The sequence below is a fragment of the Pristis pectinata genome, chromosome 8, assembly GCF_009764475.1.
Source record: "Pristis pectinata isolate sPriPec2 chromosome 8, sPriPec2.1.pri, whole genome shotgun sequence".
Taxonomy (NCBI): Eukaryota; Metazoa; Chordata; class Chondrichthyes; order Rhinopristiformes; family Pristidae; genus Pristis; species Pristis pectinata.
The window spans coordinates 34,551,251-34,574,134 of record NC_067412.1 but is presented as its reverse complement, the minus strand read 5'-3'; the positions used below and the strand labels follow the sequence as shown (position 1 = coordinate 34,574,134).

The 22,884-nt window shown below is 36.0% G+C and overlaps 1 protein-coding gene across 3 annotated transcripts in view; it reads right to left on the bottom strand.

Annotated features, from left to right (window-relative positions):
* flr (fleer) overlaps nt 1-22,884 on the bottom strand; it is a 67,220-nt gene that overhangs the window by 12,726 nt on the left and 31,610 nt on the right. For all 3 annotated transcript variants that reach the window (XM_052020939.1, XM_052020941.1, XM_052020940.1), the window contains 8 exons: nt 22,521-22,649; nt 20,715-20,764; nt 18,493-18,645; nt 15,459-15,524; nt 13,932-13,985; nt 13,039-13,104; nt 11,830-11,906; nt 9,162-9,372 (listed from right to left, as the gene is read on the bottom strand). In XM_052020939.1, coding sequence (XP_051876899.1) covers nt 9,162-9,372; nt 11,830-11,906; nt 13,039-13,104; nt 13,932-13,985; nt 15,459-15,524; nt 18,493-18,645; nt 20,715-20,764; nt 22,521-22,649 — 806 coding nt within the window. The remainder of the gene's footprint in view (nt 1-9,161; nt 9,373-11,829; nt 11,907-13,038; nt 13,105-13,931; nt 13,986-15,458; nt 15,525-18,492; nt 18,646-20,714; nt 20,765-22,520; nt 22,650-22,884) is intronic.

Sequence of the window (22,884 nt, the reverse complement as noted above, 5' to 3'; positions counted from 1 at the left end):
CTTGGTGTTACTGGGTGATGGTAGGCTGAGGACTGGGGGGGGGGGGGTAGGGGGGGGGAGCGGGCGGGGTGGTGGAGAACTTGTAGAATGCCTCAATCTAGATTGTAAGATGTCATAGTATCATGATTTAGCATAGGTTGGTGCTAAACATCCTTGTGCTAAGAAGTGACCTAACAAATAACAGCAGTTTAGTTTGCCAGCTGATAAAAGTGGAATGGAATGGAAATACATCTTTAATTTATTGGCCATAATCAAGAAAAATAGAAAAATATCATTGGTGAATAATTTTGAAATTATCACCTGACCAAAAATATACTAATACTTAGCCTTATCCTGGAGTAATTTCCAACTAAATATGGGCCATGTAATTCTCTACAAGAGATTACTGAGTACTGAAGTAAAAATCATTTGATCATACACTTTGAATTTAATATAAAATGATATAAGCCAAAGAAAAGGAAGTGGGACTAGACTAGGTAGCTCCAGTTGAAGAGTCTGCACAACTGTAGTCACAATGAGTTAAATGGGCTTTTTTTTGTACTGTGACATACTTGATTTTAAATGGAGATTGCTAATTAAACATTACAACACAATCAAACAATTTCCAGCTGCAGTACAAATTGATGTTAGAACTAAAAACCTTTATAACAAAAAGAATGTACAGGGAGCTGCAATTCCCTGTTTGGGAGATAAATCTAAGTGAACACCAACTAAAATATCAAATTAAAATTACTGAATCAGGAGAAACGCCTAGAAGTTTCACAAATATTGGTAGTAACTGACATTGATTTGCATAAAGAACATTATGTACCCTTAACACCTAAACAATTGAAGAACAGCAGTTAATAATTACAGTGTACAGGTGACCTCTGTGTTAGGGGTGGGGGCTTTCCTAGAAAACAGTCCATTTTGCAATCTTCTGTAACATGAAGTCCCATCAAGAAATGCAAGTTGAAATAAGAATTTTGTGCTGATTTACTTACCTTTTCCCCCCACATAAATTCAGTGAGAGTGAATTTTAATCTGTATCTCAAACTTATGGGTCATAATTTGTGAATTATGTCAGGGAGAATTTCTGTAACCCGAACAGCCTTAAGACAGGGGTCGCCTGTATTGAATAGTTTAACTATTAAAAAGCATTGGTATTTCAGTTGCTTACCAAATCAGATTAACTAATTTTGAAATTATATTCCATAAGAAGGATAACTTTTGAAAAAGATTTATTGGTCTCTCAGTAAAAGGTATCTTGCATCAGCCAGGAATGGCCTTTGATAATTTAATTGTAAATTAAACTGTACACTCAGCCTTTGAGTGAGAAGCACTGTAGCTAGAAGCAGGCATTCACTCCCTTAAAAGCAGCTAGGGAAACAATTATATTGATTTTATTCTCTTATACATGATACATCCTTTTACAGTGAATATAGTTACAACTTTGTTTACAAGATCACAAGAAGAGGATGGCCATTCCTGGTTCAGCTGTCCAAAAAACCCTACTGTCCCACCATCAGAACATTCAAATTATTCATAAATGATTTTTTTGTTTGCCTTTACTGCCATTATAACATGTTTAAGTCCAAGATGGCAAAGTGACAAATTCACTAGCAGTTCTGAGCTGCTTTGAGGTATGTCCTAGAGATAGATCAGGGCAAAACCAGTCTTATCATGGGGCTTTACATTTGTTCTGTGAATTTTGCACAGAGGTTCTACCAAATTTGCAAATCAAGGAAGCATTTTGCCTTTTTTAGGCAATTGAGCTACTCACATAAAACAGTTCTGCCTAAATAGATGGGGCTAAATCTTCAACTGGTACCACCTTCCAATTTTCAACTACTGCCCACTATTCCTTAAGCAATAAATAGACAGCCATGAGTTGACTTTTCTTCTTGGTCTCAATTTGAACAATTAAGAATTTGGATAACAGGGTACAAAAAACTGACATTCATCTCTCCCGATTTTCATTTCTGTTGACTTTTTGACACTTCAATTTTTCCATAGCTCCCTGAAAGTGGCAACACAAGTAGGTAGGGTAGTAAAGAAGGTGAGGGAATGCTTGCGTTTAGTGGTCAGGGTTTTTAGTATAATAGTTGGGAAGTCACGTTGCAGCTATAGAAAACTTTGGTTAGGCCATATTTGGAGTCCAGAAAGCTTTTGATTAAGGTGCCATATAACAGGCTTGTTAGCAAAGTTGAAGTAGATAGCATAAAAGGGAGAACGATAGTACGGATAAAGTTGGCTAAGTAATTTTTCAGACTGGAGGACGATGAATAGTGGCCTTCTTCAGTTATTACTATTGGGACCATTGATTTTTTTGATCTATATTAATGATTTAGGCTTGGGGGCACCATTATGAAATGCAAAGAGGAGAATTATATTCTGTACAGGCTGCTGGAATGGGCAGACAAATGGCAGATTATGCTTAATACTGGGAAATCTGAAATGATACATTTGGTAGTAAAAATGAAGAAAGGCAATGTAGAATAAAGGATATTGTTCTAAAAGGAGTCCAGGAAAGAGGGACCTGAGGATATGTGATCACAAATCATTGAAAGTAGCAAGGTAGGTTGAGAAAGTGGTTCATGAAGAATACAAAATTTTTCTTTATCAATAGAGGCATGGAGTATAAGAATACAAAAGTTATACAGAACCTTTATTAGACACTGCTCCAGTTTCAATTGGATAACTACATTCAATTCTGGTTAACATAGGAAGGATGTGAAAGTATTAGACTGGGTCGAGGAAAGCTTTGAGAATGGTTGCTGGGATGAGAATAAATTAGAGATGTTGGGACTGTCTTCTTTGGAAAAGAGAAAGCTGATGAAAGATTTGATAGAAATATATGAAATGATGAGAGGTCTGGGCAGAATGGATGGTGAGAGGTTGCTCACTTTGTTGGAGGGGTCAAAGAGTACAGGTCACAACTTCAAAATAAAGGGGAAGAGAATAAAGAATGATAGGAGGAAGAACTTATTTATGGACCACGTGGCAGGAATCTGGAATGCACTGCCTCTAGATGTGTTGGAGGCAGGTTGCCCTGGCCTTCAAGGGAGAATTGCATAAATATGTGGTGAAGGAAAATTTGCAAGGCTGCAGAGCAAAAGCCAGTATACTTTATATGTTTCAGACATACCTGTATGCTGCACTGTTTACATATCCAATGTCACCTCTCCGTTGCCTTAGCTCTTTGAAGCTAGAGATCAATGTCACCACTAACCTCTGCACTGTCTCCATGACTAGACTTCCTTCTTTGTGATCAGATTATCTGAACTGCACAGTTGGTCTGACCAAGCCACAGAAGAATTGAGCATAACAGTGCAGTGTTCGACTACAGGGAATCCCCTGGTTATGAACAAGTTACATTGCTAAAACCTGTTCGTTAGTCAGAACATATTCTTAACATTATTGTTACAGTAGTTTTAAATGGTAAGAAGAAATATTCTAGTGTAAATACCTGTAATAATGATATACTTAATAAAGCATGTAAAATATAAAACATTGAGCATACAGACCTAGATATTTCACATTTGCCTTAGCCTCTATGAAACAATTGCAAGTGATTTGTCTTGCAGTTAACATCAAAAGCTAAAGTCTGTGTCAACCATGCACAGCTGCCATTCTACTTGTCTTTGTTTACATAGATGAACCTGCCTGTAAGAATCAATAAAAGGCAATGGTTCAATGAAACAATGTAGAAATTCAAGAGAAGTAATTAGAAGGGCGCTTACTGTCTAAATCAATGACTCCCTCTGGCTCTACTCCCCAATACTTGCACTATAAATGTGTACTTTGGACAGCTTAATAAAGCAAAACTTTATAATAGCTTCTTAAATAGCCATTTGTAAGTGTGGGCAGTGGTACACTGGGAAGTGAGTATACATCAAATCTGTACTTTTCTCATTCAGCCAAGGTTTTCTTGTCTGCTTGATTTATTGGCTGGTTTAGAGACTGCACTGAGTGAACAAAGAGCCTCATAAGACAATCTTTCAACTTCATCTTTTCTGTTTCCATATCACTCATGAAGTAACTTTTGTATCATTATCCTAATTTCATATAACTTTAGACTTAAAATATCAATTAGAATGTCCCATTTTTCCCAGAATCCAGTAATTATACATAATGTTATAGCACATGAAATTTAAGTGTAAATCATTAATCACATTTTTCATTTTCATACTCCTGAGATTTACTGCATTGCCAAACCACTTCCTAAATATATTAAATTTCTAAATTTATCTAATATTTTCATACTTTACAACTTTATTGTTACATAATATTTCAAGCAAAACTATCTATCTATTTTAAGGGTTTGCTACAGCCACTTTCCAAATACTTTAAACAGCTTTTATCTGATATGTGACTGATTTTACAGCTAGTGACTGGTATAAATTATAGTAGATCTATATAATTACAAAGGTCAATCATATCATCATACTGAAAAAATAATATGGAAAGTCCAATTTTCTAATGAAGGCTGTATTTGCTACATTTCAGTCACAGAGTTTACAGTGACGATTTAGCTTAAAAACATGATTTAAAGTGTAATTAAACCCATAATATAAACTGCATGCACTCTGAAATAAATTAAAAATACAGAAGTCATACTACCCTATTACAGTAAAATCAATACCCAAAAAACTACTTTTAATCAGCTTGCATAACCTGTATAGTTTAAATAATGCAATTGTTTTACATATAATGGATAACCAAGTCTCTAATATCATCCCTTAAATTCTATCCAGCTGGTAGTTACCAAAATAGACTTCAGTGCCTGCTTTAAGACAATTTAATATTGATCAAATCAATTTGTAAAAAGGTCAGTTTTGCAATAGAGACCTCAATTTAAATTTTAACATGAGGTATTGCAAATGTACATTATTCATTACAATAAATACTCATGACCAGAGCACTTCCTTTAAAATGAAAACAACGGTTCTCAGTGTCAGACTTTGTTCCATTAAATTGCAATGTCAATTGCCATAAAAACTCATTCACTGTTGTGCACTTTGAAATATTTCTCTTGTAGAGTGGCCTAACTATAGTACATGCAGGTGTAAAAATTCCAGGTAAGACAATATAGGTTTTTAAAAGCATTAGTCCCTTGCTGAATTAATATTAGTGGCAACTCAGAAATTCATATACTGTCTGACAACTATAGTGATTACTTATTAATGCCTTTTTAATGTTGGCACAATTCTAAAACAAATCTGATTAGAATGGACTCTAAATTACCTGCAGTTTTGCCATGTTCAAGTACAAATCCTGATGGAATATAGATGCAATATTTTAAGAACAATCTCCCTTAAAATGTGACAAGTAGAAATTACATTTTACCAAATTAAGTACCTTTACAAAATTTAAAGATGCATTTAAAATTTCTCTTTTGGAACAATGTTTTACAATGGTATTGTCATATTATTGCAAACCTTTTGATATATTAATTTCCCTATTGTTAAACTACAATAGCAGATAAGGCTTTTCCAATGAAGATATTAATAATCTAGCCCCATGCAAAATCTAGCATGTGATGTAATAGTATTGTCAAGCTATTACAACTGACAATATTCTGAGGAAATGTCACGTATTTGTGCAAACAATCTCTTGTTGCTGGAATACTCAGCTATCTGACATCAACTATATATGGTGGTTGGTATACGGAAGTTTGCCATATTTGATCAGAAATTGCACTTCTGATGGGTAGACATACAAGTCTATTCAGAAAAGGAAAATAATTACAGTAGTACAAGGACACTAGATTAGAGTAGACATGAACAAGCTAAGAAGAGGTTAAAATAGAAAATGTTGCATAGAACTATATAGTTTATATAGTGGCATACTTTAAGAAACAAATCATAAAACTGCATAATAAATACCTTCTTAAAAAAAGACTACTTTCAGTTACTGCATACTAATAGTAAATGATTGGAAACCAGCAAAGAATGGAGAAAAGCAGCTAAAGCCTATAACGATACGTATATACTGTATACATAAAAACAACATAAAAACATAAGAAAAGGTTAAGAAAGGATCCGAAAGCAATCAGACAACACAAAGATTTTTTAATAAAATGTATCAAAAAGAGTAAAGTGTTTCCCAAAAATATTAATACAAGGAGAATGGTCAAATATCAGGATGATTTAAGAGAGAATGATAGTAGGCTATAAATACTTCAACATGCTTTCTGTTCTCCGTTGCAGTTTAATGCAGAGAGGCAAGGTGCCATATTCTACCTAAATTTCCATGCATGATAAGATCATCAATTGCACAGCAAGATCTTCCCTCTGCAATCTCCCATGCCATGTGTGGGTAGAGATTGTGAAGAGAGTAATGGGAGCAGATTGCTGAGGAATGGGATGAAGACATTTGGTGGTGAGAAGAGCCTGTAAAAAGGCAAAGGGTGGGAGGCAGTGGTGTGGTAAGAATGGAGGGGGAGATAATTGCAGAGTTGGGAAGAGGATTGCAAGGGTTGGAAAGAAGGAAGTCATCAAGACTAAAGATTGGGGAGGCTTGGGAGGATATAAAGGAAATGTGGAAGGCTGCAGAAGAGATTGGTGCTGGGAGATGAACGTTGAGCATGAAGATCAGAGGGGTTGAGGAGAAGTTTGGGAGGGATTTGGGGGGAAAAATGAGAAAGATCAAGGTATGATGCAGTGGGATGAGGAGGGAAATGGCTGGTGTTGAGACTGATTACAGAGAGGGGAGATGCCAATCGTCCCTCCACTTGAGTTGATAAAACTAGAACTTAAGGATGATTAATGCATCCTCGAAATACCTTCATTGCCAAGCTTTTCAGCAGCAGCCAGGTATGAACAAACCCTTTGATGAACACAGTAAAAGGCTTTAGCTCTCCAGATAATATCTGTTCCAGTATTTAAGCCCACTGTTCGTCAACTGCATATGAACAGTAAAAAAAGTGTAATGTAGTGTTCATATGCATGCAGGACCAGATCAGTTAGCTTCCAGATTAAACTTTACTGCACAGTGAATAAAAGGAAACAATGCACTACACAACAGAATTTCTAGGCCAATGAATTATTGGAGGATAAGTGAAAATTGATACTGATATGTAATTATTTTGTTTCAGTTTTTACAAAAAGAGAATGATATAGGGGAAAAGTAAAAATCTAAATTGTCTAAAAGAGATGCGAGATATTGTAATCAATAGAAAGGGTGTTTAGCAATTTTGGTTAAATTAAAAGTATTCAAAGTTCAAAACCTAACTGATACATAGAGATGTAACATCTTCTGCACAGGCCATTCAACCCTTTGTGCAGACTCTTTGAAAGAACTATCTAATTAATCCCATGCTTGCTCCTTTCCTATAGCCCTAGAATTTTTCTCCCTAACAAATAATTATCTCTGTTTTGAAAGTTTCCATTGAATCTACTTCCCTTTCAACAATGCATTCTAGATCATAAACTGGATAAAAAAAAATCTGGTATTATCTCTCACACTTTACCTTAAAGCTGTGTCCCCTGGTTACTGAACCTTAATTCAGGGTAAACAGCTTCTCCTTATATACTCTAACAAAACTTTTCATGATTTTGAAAGCAAGCAGCAACATAAGAGACGTCTCTGTGACCTATAGACTGTTCCAGGGGATGTGTACAGAGACAAAAATGAACTACTGCTGGAAGATCATTAACATGCTGATGCCCCTTTATTCTGGCTGGAATTTCTTGATCTTCCACTTTAAGGAGATGTCCTTCTGTGAAAGCTGCCAACTTGGGATATTCCAGCGTGCAGGAGTACATGCTGAGGGACACGATGAACTTTGGTGCAGTCACCACAAAGGCTTTGGGGGCAGGGGGTGGGGGGAGGACAACAGTTTAGGGTCCTGCCATCATTAGAGGCTGAAGGGCTGGGTCCCGTGAAACAGTCCTCAAACATTTCATAGACGTAAGAGAATGGAGTGATTAGGTGGTACAATGAATGTAAAAAAACTATTATATAGTATTATTAATGAAGTATATATTTGTTAAAAGTCTCTATTAAATTTGTGTTTAATCTTCAGTACTCCAAGAGCAACAACCCCTCTAAGCTTCTCCACGTAATTTAAGAGATTTGATGGTTTTGATGGGTTTAATCTACTATTTTCTTTTGGAAAAACTGATTTGTAGTTTTAAAAAAGGGGAAGATTAAAAAGTTACATGTTTAAAAATATATAACTATGAAGATTTTGATAGCTACATTTAAAAATGTTTAAAAAATAATCTTAAATTTCTTAAAATGCATTGAATTTCTGTCGAAATTACATAGAGGTTGCGATATTGTCAAGCAGTCTAATTGTTTTTTTTTAATTCACTTATTTTAGTATAGTTTACATAAGATGCATTTGTTCTGCAGAATCTATCAAATTTTATTAAGTTGCAAGAACTTGATGAATTTTATTTTATACAACTTTTGGGCACTGAATTCATCAGTCTCTAACTTTTTAAGAATGCAGTAGGATCTTAAAAAGTCAGACTCTGATGAATTTCATATCCTGTAAAATGTACAGTCCTATTTCTCAGTGATCTAAGAAGAAAACTGGTTCGGGATACTGCATCGTGAATCCAAGGCTACATATTAGACACACAATAAAACTGGCACTTACCAGGTACAATTTATACCCAAGTGATGGAGAAAACAGCACATAAAAACATTTCAGTGATAATTAGGTCTGTCAACTTAAGTTCTTGGGTGAGTATTCAATAAGAAAATATTCTTCATTGATTCAATAAGGAATCCACAAAAGCTAGGGATTATGTTTGACTTGAATTTGAAAAGACTTGATCACACAGTTAGGAGGGACACTTCCAAAAAGGCAAACATAAGAAATCTTGTGGTGATCAATTGACTAATGCTGCTCAAGAACTACTTTTGTTTTTTCAATTTAATTAAAGATAAACTGAATTTGGTGATTGAGTGAGAAGCAAATAAATTCACGTTATGAGCACCTGTGAGCACGTCAGGATAAAGATATACTGTATCTCACGATGAGTAATAATCCTAAATACCATTTGCATACGTATTCATAATCAACTATCAGTAACTAAATTCATTTTGTAAATTACTGTTGCTTGATTACTATCAGAATGCAAATAATAAATGCTTAATCATTGGGGATATAGGATGACAATTTACTATTGTTCTTAAAAAAAAGCATACAAACATTGGTATCTTACGTTATCGTAATGTTTTTTCACAATTGGTTCATAGAAGCCTATTGCCTCTTTATACTTGTTCTCTTGCATAAAGAGAACATGGGCAACATTCAGTTTCCAAACATCGTGCTCGTTGCAGAACTCCACTGACTTTCGGAAGATTTTCTCAACCATTTGGTAGTTTTCCAAGTTCCAATAGATTCGGGCCTGAGCCATAAGCACTGGAATGTACCTGAGAAAATGCATTCCATTAGGTTTTTAATCATGAAGGTTCAAAGTTAATACAAGATGTATGTTAAAAAATGCTAACATATCTCTATTGTAGTATCCCTATTTTAGTAGCTTGTGGAAGTGCTTTCTAGAGATACTGGAGCACTGATCTTGGGGAATGTCACCTTGCACAGATCCTTCATTATCTTGCAGATTGCAAGAGTTTCTCTCTAATAATGATAATTACCCAATTTGAGAAATACAGCAGTCTCTTGCATTCTCCCTTGTCATAGATGATCCCCTTATTCTTTCCTTCCTTTTCCTCTTTGTCAACATATTAAAATTGCTTTATTTGTACTTCTTAGCTTCTGATACAAGGCTTTTGACCCAAGACATAAACTCTGATTTTCTCCATGACCTGAGTATTTCCAATATCTTCTGTTTTAGTTTGAGAAAATATGACAATGATCAGTGATACTTCTTTGTGGCAGGAAGAGGTTCAACCAATCACTTCTTCATGCACCCCCTGCCCAGCCCTCAATAGATGGGGTCAACTGATGTTTCAAAAGTGAGGAAGTAAGCTTGTGCATCCTGAGCTCAACCTTGTCTCATCCAAGGTCTCATACATCTGGAGTTCCTGCAAGAGTCACAGTCCAGGAGTATCTGAAACCTGGACCGATTATTGCCCTCCTAAGCCTAGTATTTTGGAAGAATAATAATTCATGACATCACCAAAGTATTTTTCCCAATGTCTTGTGGAAGACAAAGAAAGAAACTGTGTGGACCTAGAAATTTTATTTCAGGGGTTTTGTAACTGTGGGTGGATGATGAACTGCTGGAAAGTGTCCAAAATTTGTCTTTAAATATAGAGGACAAGCTAATTTTGGTAATTACTGGTTGATTAATTTAAAAGTTCTACTAGAGAAAATTGCTGTTTCTAAATAAACATGAAAGTACCATAGCATCTAGGTCAAAAAAAAGTATGTTAGAAGTAGCTTTTTTAGATTTTAAATCAATATTAAATAAATTGATTTTTGGCCAGAAGTTAAGGATATCTTCTGAAAGATGACATTAACACAATTTGTAATGGTGTTCTGGAGCAACTTCTCTTCTATGTATCACTGATTTTGTTTTAACAAAGGTAGTGGTAGAATTTGCAGTGATATAATTTTGATGATCGAAGGAAGCAGCAAAGGGAAAAGTGGAACCACCAGCTAGCTGCAGTCCACATGTCAGTACTGTAGCACATATGACCTCTAGTTCTGCTGTTGGATTCAGCACCGGGTCCAAAAGTAATTCCTTATTGGGTGGGATACACTTCATATCTTGAATGAGGTTGTCGATCTTCATTAAAAAAAGGTAAGAGAAGCTTGAGCTGTCAGAAGGTGGTCAGCGCAGCTCAGGAACATAGCCTCAGAATTTGCTGTCTGAAGTGTACTTGCTTCTTGCAGACTGGTCAGCTTTGTGGAACAGCTGTGACAGTGAAGCTCAAAGGGATAATGGGAGAAGGGTGGCTGTAAAAGGTTAATGCAAGGGCCCTGCAGGAGTTGAATGTGAGGCACAAACCAGGCTGAGGACAATCCAACTCATTGATAAACTAAGGAAAAAGTGGAAGATGGAATTCAAAGTCACTAAGAGCAAGGTGATACAATTTGATCTGGGTAATTGTTCTCTGAATGCAAGTAGACATGCTGTTATGGAACAGCAGACCATTTAGGGAGCAGAGATTCACAAGTGATTAAAAAGGGATACATTGGGTTGTTAGCTCTTTACAAAGGTGCTTATGAAATTGTAGGTTTCAACTGCAGTAAGTATACAGCATACAAGGCAAGAGGAAGTGATGAGCTGATTATTCTCAAAATTAGAGAAAGTAGAGCAGCAAATGCCATACTGTGCTCCTTTTCTATTTGAACTTTTAATATCAATTTTAAGGGATATTAAAAGGGCTGGACTGAGAAGGTGCTGTGGAAGTAAAGTGAGGTGGTGAAAGAATGATTCCTTTTGAATGGTAAAAATGGGGGAAATGGAGAAGATGTATTTGCTGATAAAAGAAATTACACCTATCTTGAGATTATAACTCCATCACTTTCACTGAATTTCATCCTAGAAAAAAATTAATACACAACTTCCACAAAACAGCTGCATTTATCTAACACTTTTAATGTAGAAGGGTCCAAGAATGCTTCATAGAGCCATTATATAAAATACTGCAGAGCATAGAAGACTTATTATGAGTGGAGACCAGAAGGTTGGATAAGAGGTAGGTTTTCAGGAAATTCTGAGAGAACAATATTGAGGTGATGGGGTTTAAATAAATAATTTCAGACGTGGGACCTTGGCAGTTGATAGCGGAGGGGAAAGAGTAGAAACAGTCTGCCCGTTGTCTTTTTGTTGTAGAATATCCGTACCTAGCAACATCTGAAAAGCAATTATTAAAGTCCATTCACATATTTCAGGAATTTTGCTGAATGTAACTCACTTCTCAAGTGCTTCATCATACTCATTTACAGCCTTTTTCACAGCTTCATCGTCTCGATTATGCCTTGCTTCCTGTACCTGGGTGGAAAGTAAACGTTGCTGCGTTATACATTCATCATATTTCAATATTATTTCATTTTCTACTGCAAGAAAAAGTGAAGCGACCTTCAACAGAATTGTCTAGGCATGGATGCATGGCTGATACTCTCCGTCTAGAAGGATGTCAAAAGATCACAGATGTTCTCATTTTGTAATTGTTATTGTTAAAAGTGAGGGAAGAACAGTTTGAGTTCTAACTGTACATTTCATCTTTTTTCTGACTGGGTATAATTCTTATCTACTAAGACATAACAAAAACTCTTTTATAATTCTTTTGTACTTAGTTTTGCTAAATAACAGTTTACTATGGGTTATTGTAGCTTTCAAGATCTATCAGGCATGTCAACTATTCGAACAGTAAAAGCTTGTGTCTATGGCTAAAAGACAGATAAAGGAGTCAAAGAATATACAGTCTCTATGATTTGATGGAGTATTCTGTAGTTCTGTTTTTTTTAAGATATATTCTTTCTGTGTAAAAGTGGCATGAAGGGCATATGTATGAGATATAGTAAGGGGAATGAGTCACATGTTCTATTCAAAGTGTAATACAATTCTCAATTGTACCTTGTAAAGTGATGCTGAAAAATGCATTTATTTTCTTGAAATTAAATTCAATCATAAATATTACCAATATAAAAACAGCTTTGAGTTATTGGACAGCTGTAGAGGATCATAAATCCAAGAGTCCAAAAGCATGGCATTTTGTAGAACAGTATTGCAAAAGCTTGAGGGCATTTAACTCCCTCCCACCCCTTCAGCTTATATTACTGTTAGCTATTGTTCACAATGACCTCTTTAATAAAGCATTACTGTTATTTGTAAACTGTAAAATCTATGGGTCCCAATGTATCAACTTAAAAAGAGCAGTCAAACTTCTCCAAGTTGTCCTGAAACAGAACAAATAGCTGCTAATCACCAGCAATTATAGATTTGTTAGCAATATAGTGGTATCATAATAAATTAAGAGTATCACACCAGAAGAGCATTGATTTAATTAAAGCAGTTCCTATAGCATAGTGATACCAATAAGCTACGCAGTTCTCACAATAAATGGCAGTGATAGAACTAGCATTTAATCTAAATTATGGACAATTAATTTTTAGTTAATTACCTGTTTTGTCAATTTTCGTAACTGTTCAGTGAGTTTACCAGCCATTTCATCAAATTTTCTGAATGCCTATAAAGATATAAATAATCAAAATGAAGTTTTACTGTATGAAAAAGTTATTAATAAAAGGTTGCCTCTAACTATCAGCAATTCTGTTGTGGTCTGAAGTACAGGATTGTAGGCCTCAAACAGAATCCTGCTTGTTCCATATTATTTCTACATTTTGAATCATGGGATTTTTTAATTTCAGAACTGCATTCCCTTGGAAAGTACTGTTGCCACTGGGAGCCCATGCTTGAATCATTTCTGATAATGGTACTACTCAAAGAAAAATCCAGATCACTCAGCTGCCTTACATTACAATGACTCCACGTAGTTCAGAGGTAAATGACAGAGAATCAGCTAATTGATTCAATGTAGGAAGGGGCCAAGGAAAGATTCTTGGAAATGCCAGGAATAATGGTGTAGGAACAGGAGGAGAAACCATTGCAAGTGACTATCTGGGCACAAATGGATAGACAATAATCTTAATAATAAAGTAGTTTATTCTAACCCCACTCTTTTTTCTATCACATAAAAACTACATTACTTGAAAGGCCACTGATAGAAAAGTTATTAGTTCTAGTTGGCCATGTCACCTCCATTGTATATTCCTTCATTACTCTCTATTATTTTTGAAGATGCTTTTAACCCAATACGTTAAACAATGGACACCTACCCAAGAGGCATTTCAGAATAACAAACTAAACAATCAGAATAACAAACTAAACAATCATGTCTTTTATCCAAGTGCCCTATTTATACAGTGCTTAATGCATAAGAATATTAAGTGAAGTACATGTTTTAGAATTAAAGAGAGTATTTAAAATCATAAGAGGTAAAAACAAAACTCTTACCTCTTCTGGTGCTGTCTGACAGGTTATCATGGCATCCAGGAACTCATACAAATACTATACAATATAAAACAAAGATAAATACTGTATACAGACATTCTTGAAAAGTTGTAATATAATTATTCTTGCCATTTTACAGAGGATTCACATCAAAGCTATGTTTAAAACAACATGAAGAACTTGAGTGTTAAATACTCCAGAAATACATTACTTTTTGGTTCTATGCTAGTATTTCAAAGAATGCAGATAAATTTACAAAACCAAAGATCTACATGAATATGATAAACCACAGAGTTGCTGGGTGAGGGAACTACACCAAAACACAGATCAACTAGTAACCTCACCTCACTTTTCCCTCAGATCATCTGTTGTTGAGACCCTCAACAGAACTGCTTAGTGACTTTTTTTTATTTAGGCTTTAAGCATAGATATTTGCATGGATTACAGCTTCTGCATGATGCCAAGTGAATTTGGATATTTTCATGCATTTGAAAGGATTCCACTTCAACAATGCGCAGCATCACATCATATAGGTGTCATAGAATGAAAACAAAATTCCTCATTCTATGATACCTAAATTTGACCCACCACAGCAAATCAAACGCTGGCAACTGAGCAAAAAGCAAGTTCTATTCATTACATGTCATGACTCTAAACCAGAACATATGTTCATTTGCACAAAAGGCCTAAAATGAGAGTGACATGGCCACAGGGAATATTAGAAAGTATGTCAGAATGCACTGGAGCAGCTCTGGTGTACTGAGCTGAGTGGTATCGGGTGTCCAAAGCTACAAAACTTGGCTATTGAGTGCAAGAGGAAGAAGGGGGAAGAAAGACAGCAGGCTAGAAATTCACCCTTGCTACAAGCAGATCTGTAGTTGTTGTGGTATAATCCTCTGTTTCATTGAATTTGCCATGCCATCTTCTTTTCCTTAATGGGGGGGGGGGGGGGAAGAGGCTGGATGGGGGGAGTTCTTGGTAACCCAAAAAGAAGAGGAAAGATTTAGACTGTGGAGGGGAAATGAAGAAATTAAGTACATGCTTCTGTGAGTGCATTCACCCGCAGCTTGCATGTCAAAAGAGAGCATGGGATAAATGAGAATTTGTCCTACATAAAATAAGGCATGCAGGCTCCCTCATTATTCCTTCATCTACAGCTCTGTCAGTAGCCACAATCTCAGTGATGCCCTTTTCCATGATGGTCTTTACTATAATGCCCTCTGGGGCTCAGCTCGACGTCCCCTGTCCTTCTCTGCTGTCTATTGCTATGCATCCCCTTTTACCTGAGAAAATATACAAGGCAAGCTAAATGTTTGTCATATAGATTATGAAATCTTTTACAATGATCAATTCTCTTCTGTACAAATGTATGATTCCTCTTGACCATGGTTTATATAGATGCATAATTCTTTTTTAAGCACTAAATCTTTACATTGAAATGCTGGTACTTTATACATTACAAATACATTTTTTGTAAGTACAAATAAACACATTGCTTCTTAGTGAAATTCATGTACTTCACTATCTTACCGGTGTGAGAAACTTGTATGTAAGATGAGCATTTTCAGCCAAAACATCTGCAGCCAAGTCAAAATACTGAAAAAGTAAAGCAAAATAGTTCACCAGTTTTGAGTTTTCCCAGTAGAACATTATTTGAAATCTTTGTACCAGATGTAACCATATGCAATAATATTTGAGCAAGTCCTTCAATATTTCCCATAAATATGTTAAAAATTATGAAATTCATTAGATTTCATTTGGGCATTATAAATACCATAAAATGAATAATACATTTCTGTATTTAAAAAAAAACAGGCTTTTAACTTGCAGTGTAACACTAAAAGCATCATTTCACAACAATGATTGAGTAACTATTAATTAATGTACTTGGAATTTATGTATATATCTGCATAACCTTTCATGCATATTTTAACATATCCTTAAATCTACAAGGCTGCACAATCTAATTTGCCAGATCTGAACTCAGTCAAGATTTAAGTCTGTTTGTGCTCAGGGTCGACCATGCTTATCCAGTGAATCAACAACTGATCTTGCATACGAGTTAAGAGTGCTGCATACGAAAATTGTTAGCCTATATTCCAGAAAATATTTGAGGATGCCACAAACTCTTTTATATATCTTTTGCCTATAATGGATGGAAAGATAACATTATGATCATTTTAATATATTAAAATTTGACAGAAACATGAATTAATCAATATATAAAAGTAATAATATAGACCTTAAATATCACTAACTATAAAACTACTTTTTAGCAAGTAATGGAACATTTCACAATTCTTGAAAATTGATAAGAAACATGCCCATTTCTCAACCGTAAATTGATCAAAAACCACTTCAACATTGTAGGTGAGTCCTGGGAGGAGATGATTATGGCTGACTTAAGTGCTGCAGTGCCTAGATGAACACTCCTGCCCAACTTGGTTGTGTGTGAATGAAAAAAGTAATAAGTGTATGTTTCCTGCCTCTATCCTGAGAAAACCAGGCTTGAGTAGCCTGAACTCCAGCTTCACTCGGGATAATCCAAATTCTGAGGAGGACACAAGGCCAATTTTAGGTGGTGATCTTGGGTGCCATGATCTCATCTGTCACAGATGGGTGGGACATTAACTGGCTCCTGTCACCCTCTGCCCACTGAATCTCACAATTGACAGTCAGGATTTTCACACAACTGTGGGCTCAGTAGAGTTTTTGAAATGCTGCTATTGTCAAGTTTCTAATATGCTTAATAATTTTGGAAGTTTCTTACCTGATCAAAACACAATTGTCAATGTTTAATTTTCCAAGAAATTTACTAATATTTCAAATAGTGCTTCAGTCTATAGCATCATCCAGGGCTGGGAACTAAAGCAGTCACCCAGCTCCTGAGTCCATTCTATTAATTCCTGGCTTATCTGTACCTCAAAATCATTTACTGGTATTGGTTCCATCATTTAATATATTTATCTTTCAATCTCTATCTTGAATGTGAACGCTGCAACCTGGCATCCAAAACATTTTGGGGGAGAATCTATACTTCTACTAAATTTTGTGTGATCAAACATGCAACAATTTCACTCACTCAATTAGAGGAAAGCTCTACTGCCATATACAAGCCATTTGACACATGGTGAAAACCAATTACAAACCAGTATTGTTACGAATTCAGCATGGCTTCATTTCTGCTCCAATTCTATTGTCAAATATTTTCTAGAAGGCAATTTAGATAACACTTATATCTGCTATACTAGTGACCTTCTCAAAAATTTATTCTTCCCACATTTATACTAATCAGCTTAAATTTATTGAAGTTCTCATTCACTTTGTCTTTAATGACATGTTCTTGTAACTTTCCTACCAATGGTATTAGACAGAACAGATAGTACTTGATTTTTCTTTTCCACTCTTCGTGAATATTAACAAGACTTCAGCAATTTATCAATCAAATTTATCAAAAGCACGGCTTTTATGTCAAGACCTTTGCAAAATTACTGCTAAAATATCTGTAATTTCCTGACCCACTTTTAGTCCCCAGTAATGAAAGTCATCAGGTTTGGGATATAGTTCACCTGAAGTCTTAATATTTTCTCCATTACCACTTAGTTTTATAAATTATGTTCAATACTCTCACCTTCTAGTTTCCTTTATACTCCCAGAATTTTGTAAATGTATTCGCCATATGAAACCCAGAATTTAATTAATTAAAAGCAAAATGAATTCTTGCTTTCCCCCAAATTAGTTTCTGTCTTATATTCTCCCTTTATGCATCTTAGGCTCTAGTTTTCAGTATGTGGAGGAAAATTCAATGCCAGATTTGGGTTAATGGAATGCAAAAATTGGATGAACTGCATGCTTGAACACCTTGCAGACCAAAGTGGAGGTTTTGAATGTTTAAGATGCTACATGAGCTGCCAAACAAGTGAGCTGCTTTGTCCAGGATAGTTTTGAGTTTCTTGAGTATTATTGGATCAGCACTTATCCAGGCAAATGCATCATGCTTTGACTTGTGCTTTGGAGATGGTGGAAAGATTATTTGGGTCAATAAACTGCTTTTCTCTGTGGTTCAGAAATTATTGTATCCAAATTTTATATTAAAAAAAATGCCAAATCTCATAAAACAGAGACTGTAAACAGCAAACAATCTGCTGCAGGAACTCAGCAGGTGAACAGCACCTGTGCAGCAAAATGGACAGTTGACGTTTTGGGTCGAGACCATTCATCTGGATTGGGTCGAGACCATTCATCTGGATTGGCTCGAAACTTTGACTGTCCATTTCCCTCCATAGATGCTGCCTGACCCGCTGTGTTCCTTCAACAGATTGTTTTTTTGCTCCAGGTTCATGGATAGGAGGGGTTTGGAGGGATGTGGGCCAAAGACGGGCAATTGGGACTAACTTGGTGGGCACCATGGTTGGCATGGACCAGTTGGGCTGAAGGGCTTGTTTCCACGCTGTATTTATCTATGACTCTATTCCAGCATTGCAGTCTCTTGTAAATGGAAGATATTTAAAGCAGAAATACTTATTTTCAAAAGATGAAATAAAAAACCTGCACATAAACACACTTCATATTTGCAGTACAAAAGAAGTAGGTTGCCAAAGGTTTCTGGTGGAAAAGGATTCTGTTGGAGTAAGAATTGCAGTTTTTCAAAACCCTCGGTTGGCTTGGAGTCCATGTTCATCAGGGCTTGGTTATGAAGAGTGACTGGGTCAAGTTCCTATAAAGAAAGTTCAGTAAGTTAGGGCAGACAAATATAGGTGACTAATTTCTAACAAAGAAAGCTTTAGTAAATACTCAAGTTTCTTCTTGCATTTTAGTATAATTTAAACATTTCTAGATATCACTAGTTTTTCTCACCCTCAGCTGGGTACAGAAGCTACCAATTCAACTTCCTCCTTTTACATTCTGCCATGCCTCGATTTCTATTCCATTCCAACACTCCTTAAGCTACCAGTATGGGCTTTGTTTCCACTAATTTTATATCATACTCTACGTTCTTCCGTGCTGCTGGCTCCATTTCTACTTCTAGGCATTACATTGGTTCCCTCCTGCCATTTCTAAATGCAGCCATTGTACAAAGTCCAGCTGACCTCCTGGCCCATTCCCTCTTCAGCATACATTTCAGATAAATGCCAGCTGTTTTCCTAGCAATCAAATCTCTGTTGTGTTCCTGAAACAAAATTTATTCCTCACAGCTTATAGCCTGTGTTCCATTGCTGCGTACAGCTGTGTCATGAAAGGAAGGTTAAGGAGGATAGGGCGAGAAAAGTGGGAGAGGTAAATTTGGCAAATGTCAGGGAAGGCAAAAGGAGTTGATAAGAACATCGGGTGATGTACTTTATTCTGATGGAGTACAGAGGTGAAGGAGTAAAAGGCTTGAGAGCAGCAGAGTACAAATGCTGAGAAGAGAAAATATTGGGTTGGAGCAAGAGCGCTGGATGATTGCAGGCATGTGTAACAAGCAGAAAAGGAGAGGTGCAGCAGAATGTCAGCAGAACTAGAATTGTAGGGTAGAAATTCAAAAGGTCAACAGAAGGTGAAAATTTAAGAGGGAACACACTCATCCACACAAGGGGAAAGTGAAAAACAATGGGAAAATGTGAAAACTTTGGGAGAGTTAAAATAGTAATGTATGGTGTACCAATGGTGCTTTCCAAAGTTTTCCACGTTAACTTCTTCCAACACCTCCATCACCTGTCACTTCCCTGTGTTATGTTGTCAATGTAACAGACAAAAGTTACCTCAGCAACTTTGTGGGCGAAGCTTGTTCCGGCTTACATACGTGCCTTGTGTCTCTCTAGGGTCCAAGGCTTTGCCAATCAGGTCCAAGGCATTTGGCCTTCTGGACCTGAACTAGGCAATGGGAAATCCAACCAGTACGTGAAGTTAATGGATCCCACCAAACAAAACAGGCCAGGCACTTTCCCTTTACTCAACCATCCTCAGGAGCCCCAATTACACAGGTCATTCCTCAGTCCCTTAACTGTGGAATGATTGGACCTGTACCTGGCTGGCAAAAAGGGAGAAACGTGTCTGTTCTGGCCTCTCTGGATCAAATCCTCTCTATAGGATAGACTGTCGCGATATGCCAAAAGAGATCCAAATTTTCACTTAACACTTACAAAATTACTGTTATATTTTGAAAAGTTAATATTTATTTTGACTCCTTTGTAGATCTGTTCAAACCAGTGGAATTAATTATTTGGACTATTACTTGGCAAACTGTCTTTACTTTCAAGGTTAAGTTTGCCTTGGTTATGAAAACAAAAGACAGCAAGCAAAACCATTGGACGACAATCAAAATAAAGCAAATGATTTTTTTTTAGCAACTTATACATAAAGGAAATTGTTAATTCAAAAGAAAAAAATTCCTGACACAGTTTCAATCATGCTGAGATACACATGACTAAATTAGTGACAAATTAAACATGACATATTAAATACAGGGAAGGTGTTCCTAATGGCTGTAGAGTCCAGACCAAAAAGGTCACAGCCTTAGGATATGGGGTATACCGTTTATATCAGGAGAAATTTCTTTATCTAGAGGGCATTGAACCTTTGGAATTCATTACCACAGAAGGCGATGGAATATATGTTATTAAATAAATTTTAAAAAAGATATATTTATTAAAGATAAAGGGATCAAAGTACACAGGGAGAAGTTGAGAACAGGATCCTAACGCATGATCAACAATGAACGTGTGGAATGGTGGAACATGCCTGAAGGGCTGAATGCCCTATTCCTGCTCATATTGAGAGTCTTTATCAACCAGCAAGTGAGCTTACCTCTTCAGATCTTGGAGGCATATCTGTCAATGCCTCTTGTGCTGCTTCATCTGTTTAAAGAGACAAAAGGACAACAGAAACATTAACATCCATAATATTCAGTCATTGCAACAATATTTTCCCATGTCAAATTAAACATTAAAATCTATAAAACATAGCAAATTATCAGAACAAACACAAAACTCCCAAGGGATATAGTTTCTCTTATTTAACTCTAAGAGTTATGAATAGCAAAGACCCAGAATTTCCTCAGAGCTGTGCCCAAATCACCATTATAACCTAGAAGCATGTCAGAAATCTTAACATGCAATGGAGTTTTTAGCAAATTCAGTGAAACCTTGGCATGTGGTATAGCGTGTCAAGGGAAGCCTGGGTCAAGATAACAAGTAAGTGACAGTCAATATTATAAATGGAATACAAAATGAAAATTCAGCAAATCTGCAGTATTATTTTGAAAGCCTATGCAATATTATTTATGGCTGAAAAGGAAATATAGGACATTCTTTCTCTGTAATTTGTTACATTGCAATAGTGTTCTGAGTACAGTAAAACTCTGATAATCTGGCATGCTCAGAACTTCCATGCTGCCAGAGTAACACATTTTCTGGACCACTTTTTTTTTAAGGATGCTACACAGTATTATAATAATTTCCCAGTGAACAAGGTAAATTTAAAGGGACTGCAGGAAAAGGGACCTGGTCAGGTGAAACACAGCAATAGGAACCAGGACACTGGCAAGTCAGAAGAGAGTGTGGCAAACATTACCAAGTGAATGAGATCCCAAACCATCAGGATTTCTGAAAAGCTGGTAGCAGATTATTAGAGTTTTACTGTATGTGTCAACAGTCCAAATTTGGATTTAGATGAATTACACAGAGTAATTCAGTACAGTACAGATTAAGGCCAGTATAAGCAAATACTATGGATACTAGAAAGTCCTTTTTAAATAGGGTCCTAGGAGCAGCAATGCTTATAAAACCCATTTGCCCTGGAAATAACCAACAATGGTGGCTCCTTTGAACAACATACAGTATATAGTCTAATATCCCTGGCAATATTCAAAAAGGAGCATTGCATGGGGAATAATGTTATTTGTTCTGCATCTGATGTGATTCTGTAAGCACAATCATTTAAGAAAATGCCCAAACAAACTTTTAGTTATGTGAAACAATCTGAAAATAGTTATTACTAAATTCCATTCAGAGAAAATCTATTTTCAATTGTAAGCTGTTGAATTAAGCAGCAACACGTGATAGAATTTCCAGAGGCATGTCCATTACACCTTGAAATACCACCGCCAATAACAGGTTTCCTGAATTTGTTCATACGCCACTTTCCCTTAATCTAAATACAAGAATGTTATTAACTTCTTTTCAGTTCATTGGTGCCATTTTCTTCTCCAAATATCTCCTTTATATTAGTTTACAAAGATGTAATTGATTTGAACCAGATCTATCCAGATTTGGAAAGAAAGCAATTTAATTTTTTACCTTATAGTGGAGTTAAAATTTTCAATGATTTGCAACTCAGATTAACCCTTCTCTGTAATAAATTATTAGATTATTCACACATTATTAAATGGTCTGTGCATTAGACACCTGTTGTTTTCTCAGCAAATTCTTGGCCATGATACTTAATAGGATAACCCATACTAAAGATTGTTTGCTGTCATCAAAGATGAGTCACCTCTCCCCTTATCAATTGATAATCCAGCTAAAACCTTAAATTGCAATAATTTGACACCCAGAAAAAGATGTCTTAAGAAAGTGAAAGACAGTTCCAATTATCTTTGCCTTCTACACTTACAGTTCTTAAGCTGATATTCAATAGCTGCTTTCAAATTAAAAGCTTCAATCAATGCAGTTTCATGGAGCACCAGTGTGTTTCCAACACTTCTCACATCAATCCCTTCAGTTGTCATTCCAACACTGAGCTCTGAGAAAGAACAAAAGCTAATTAAAAATAACGATCATAGAACTCTCTATAGCTACAGTATATAAAGAGTAAAAGGGTGGCTAGGGAGATAGTTGTCTCCTTAGAGATAAGCAGGGCCGCCTATGTCTTAAGCTGCAGGAAATGGGGGGGATTTTAACGAATATTTTTCCTCAGTGTTTACTGAGGAGAAAATAATGGTTGCTCAAGAGACAAGGAGAACTAGTGCTGATATTTT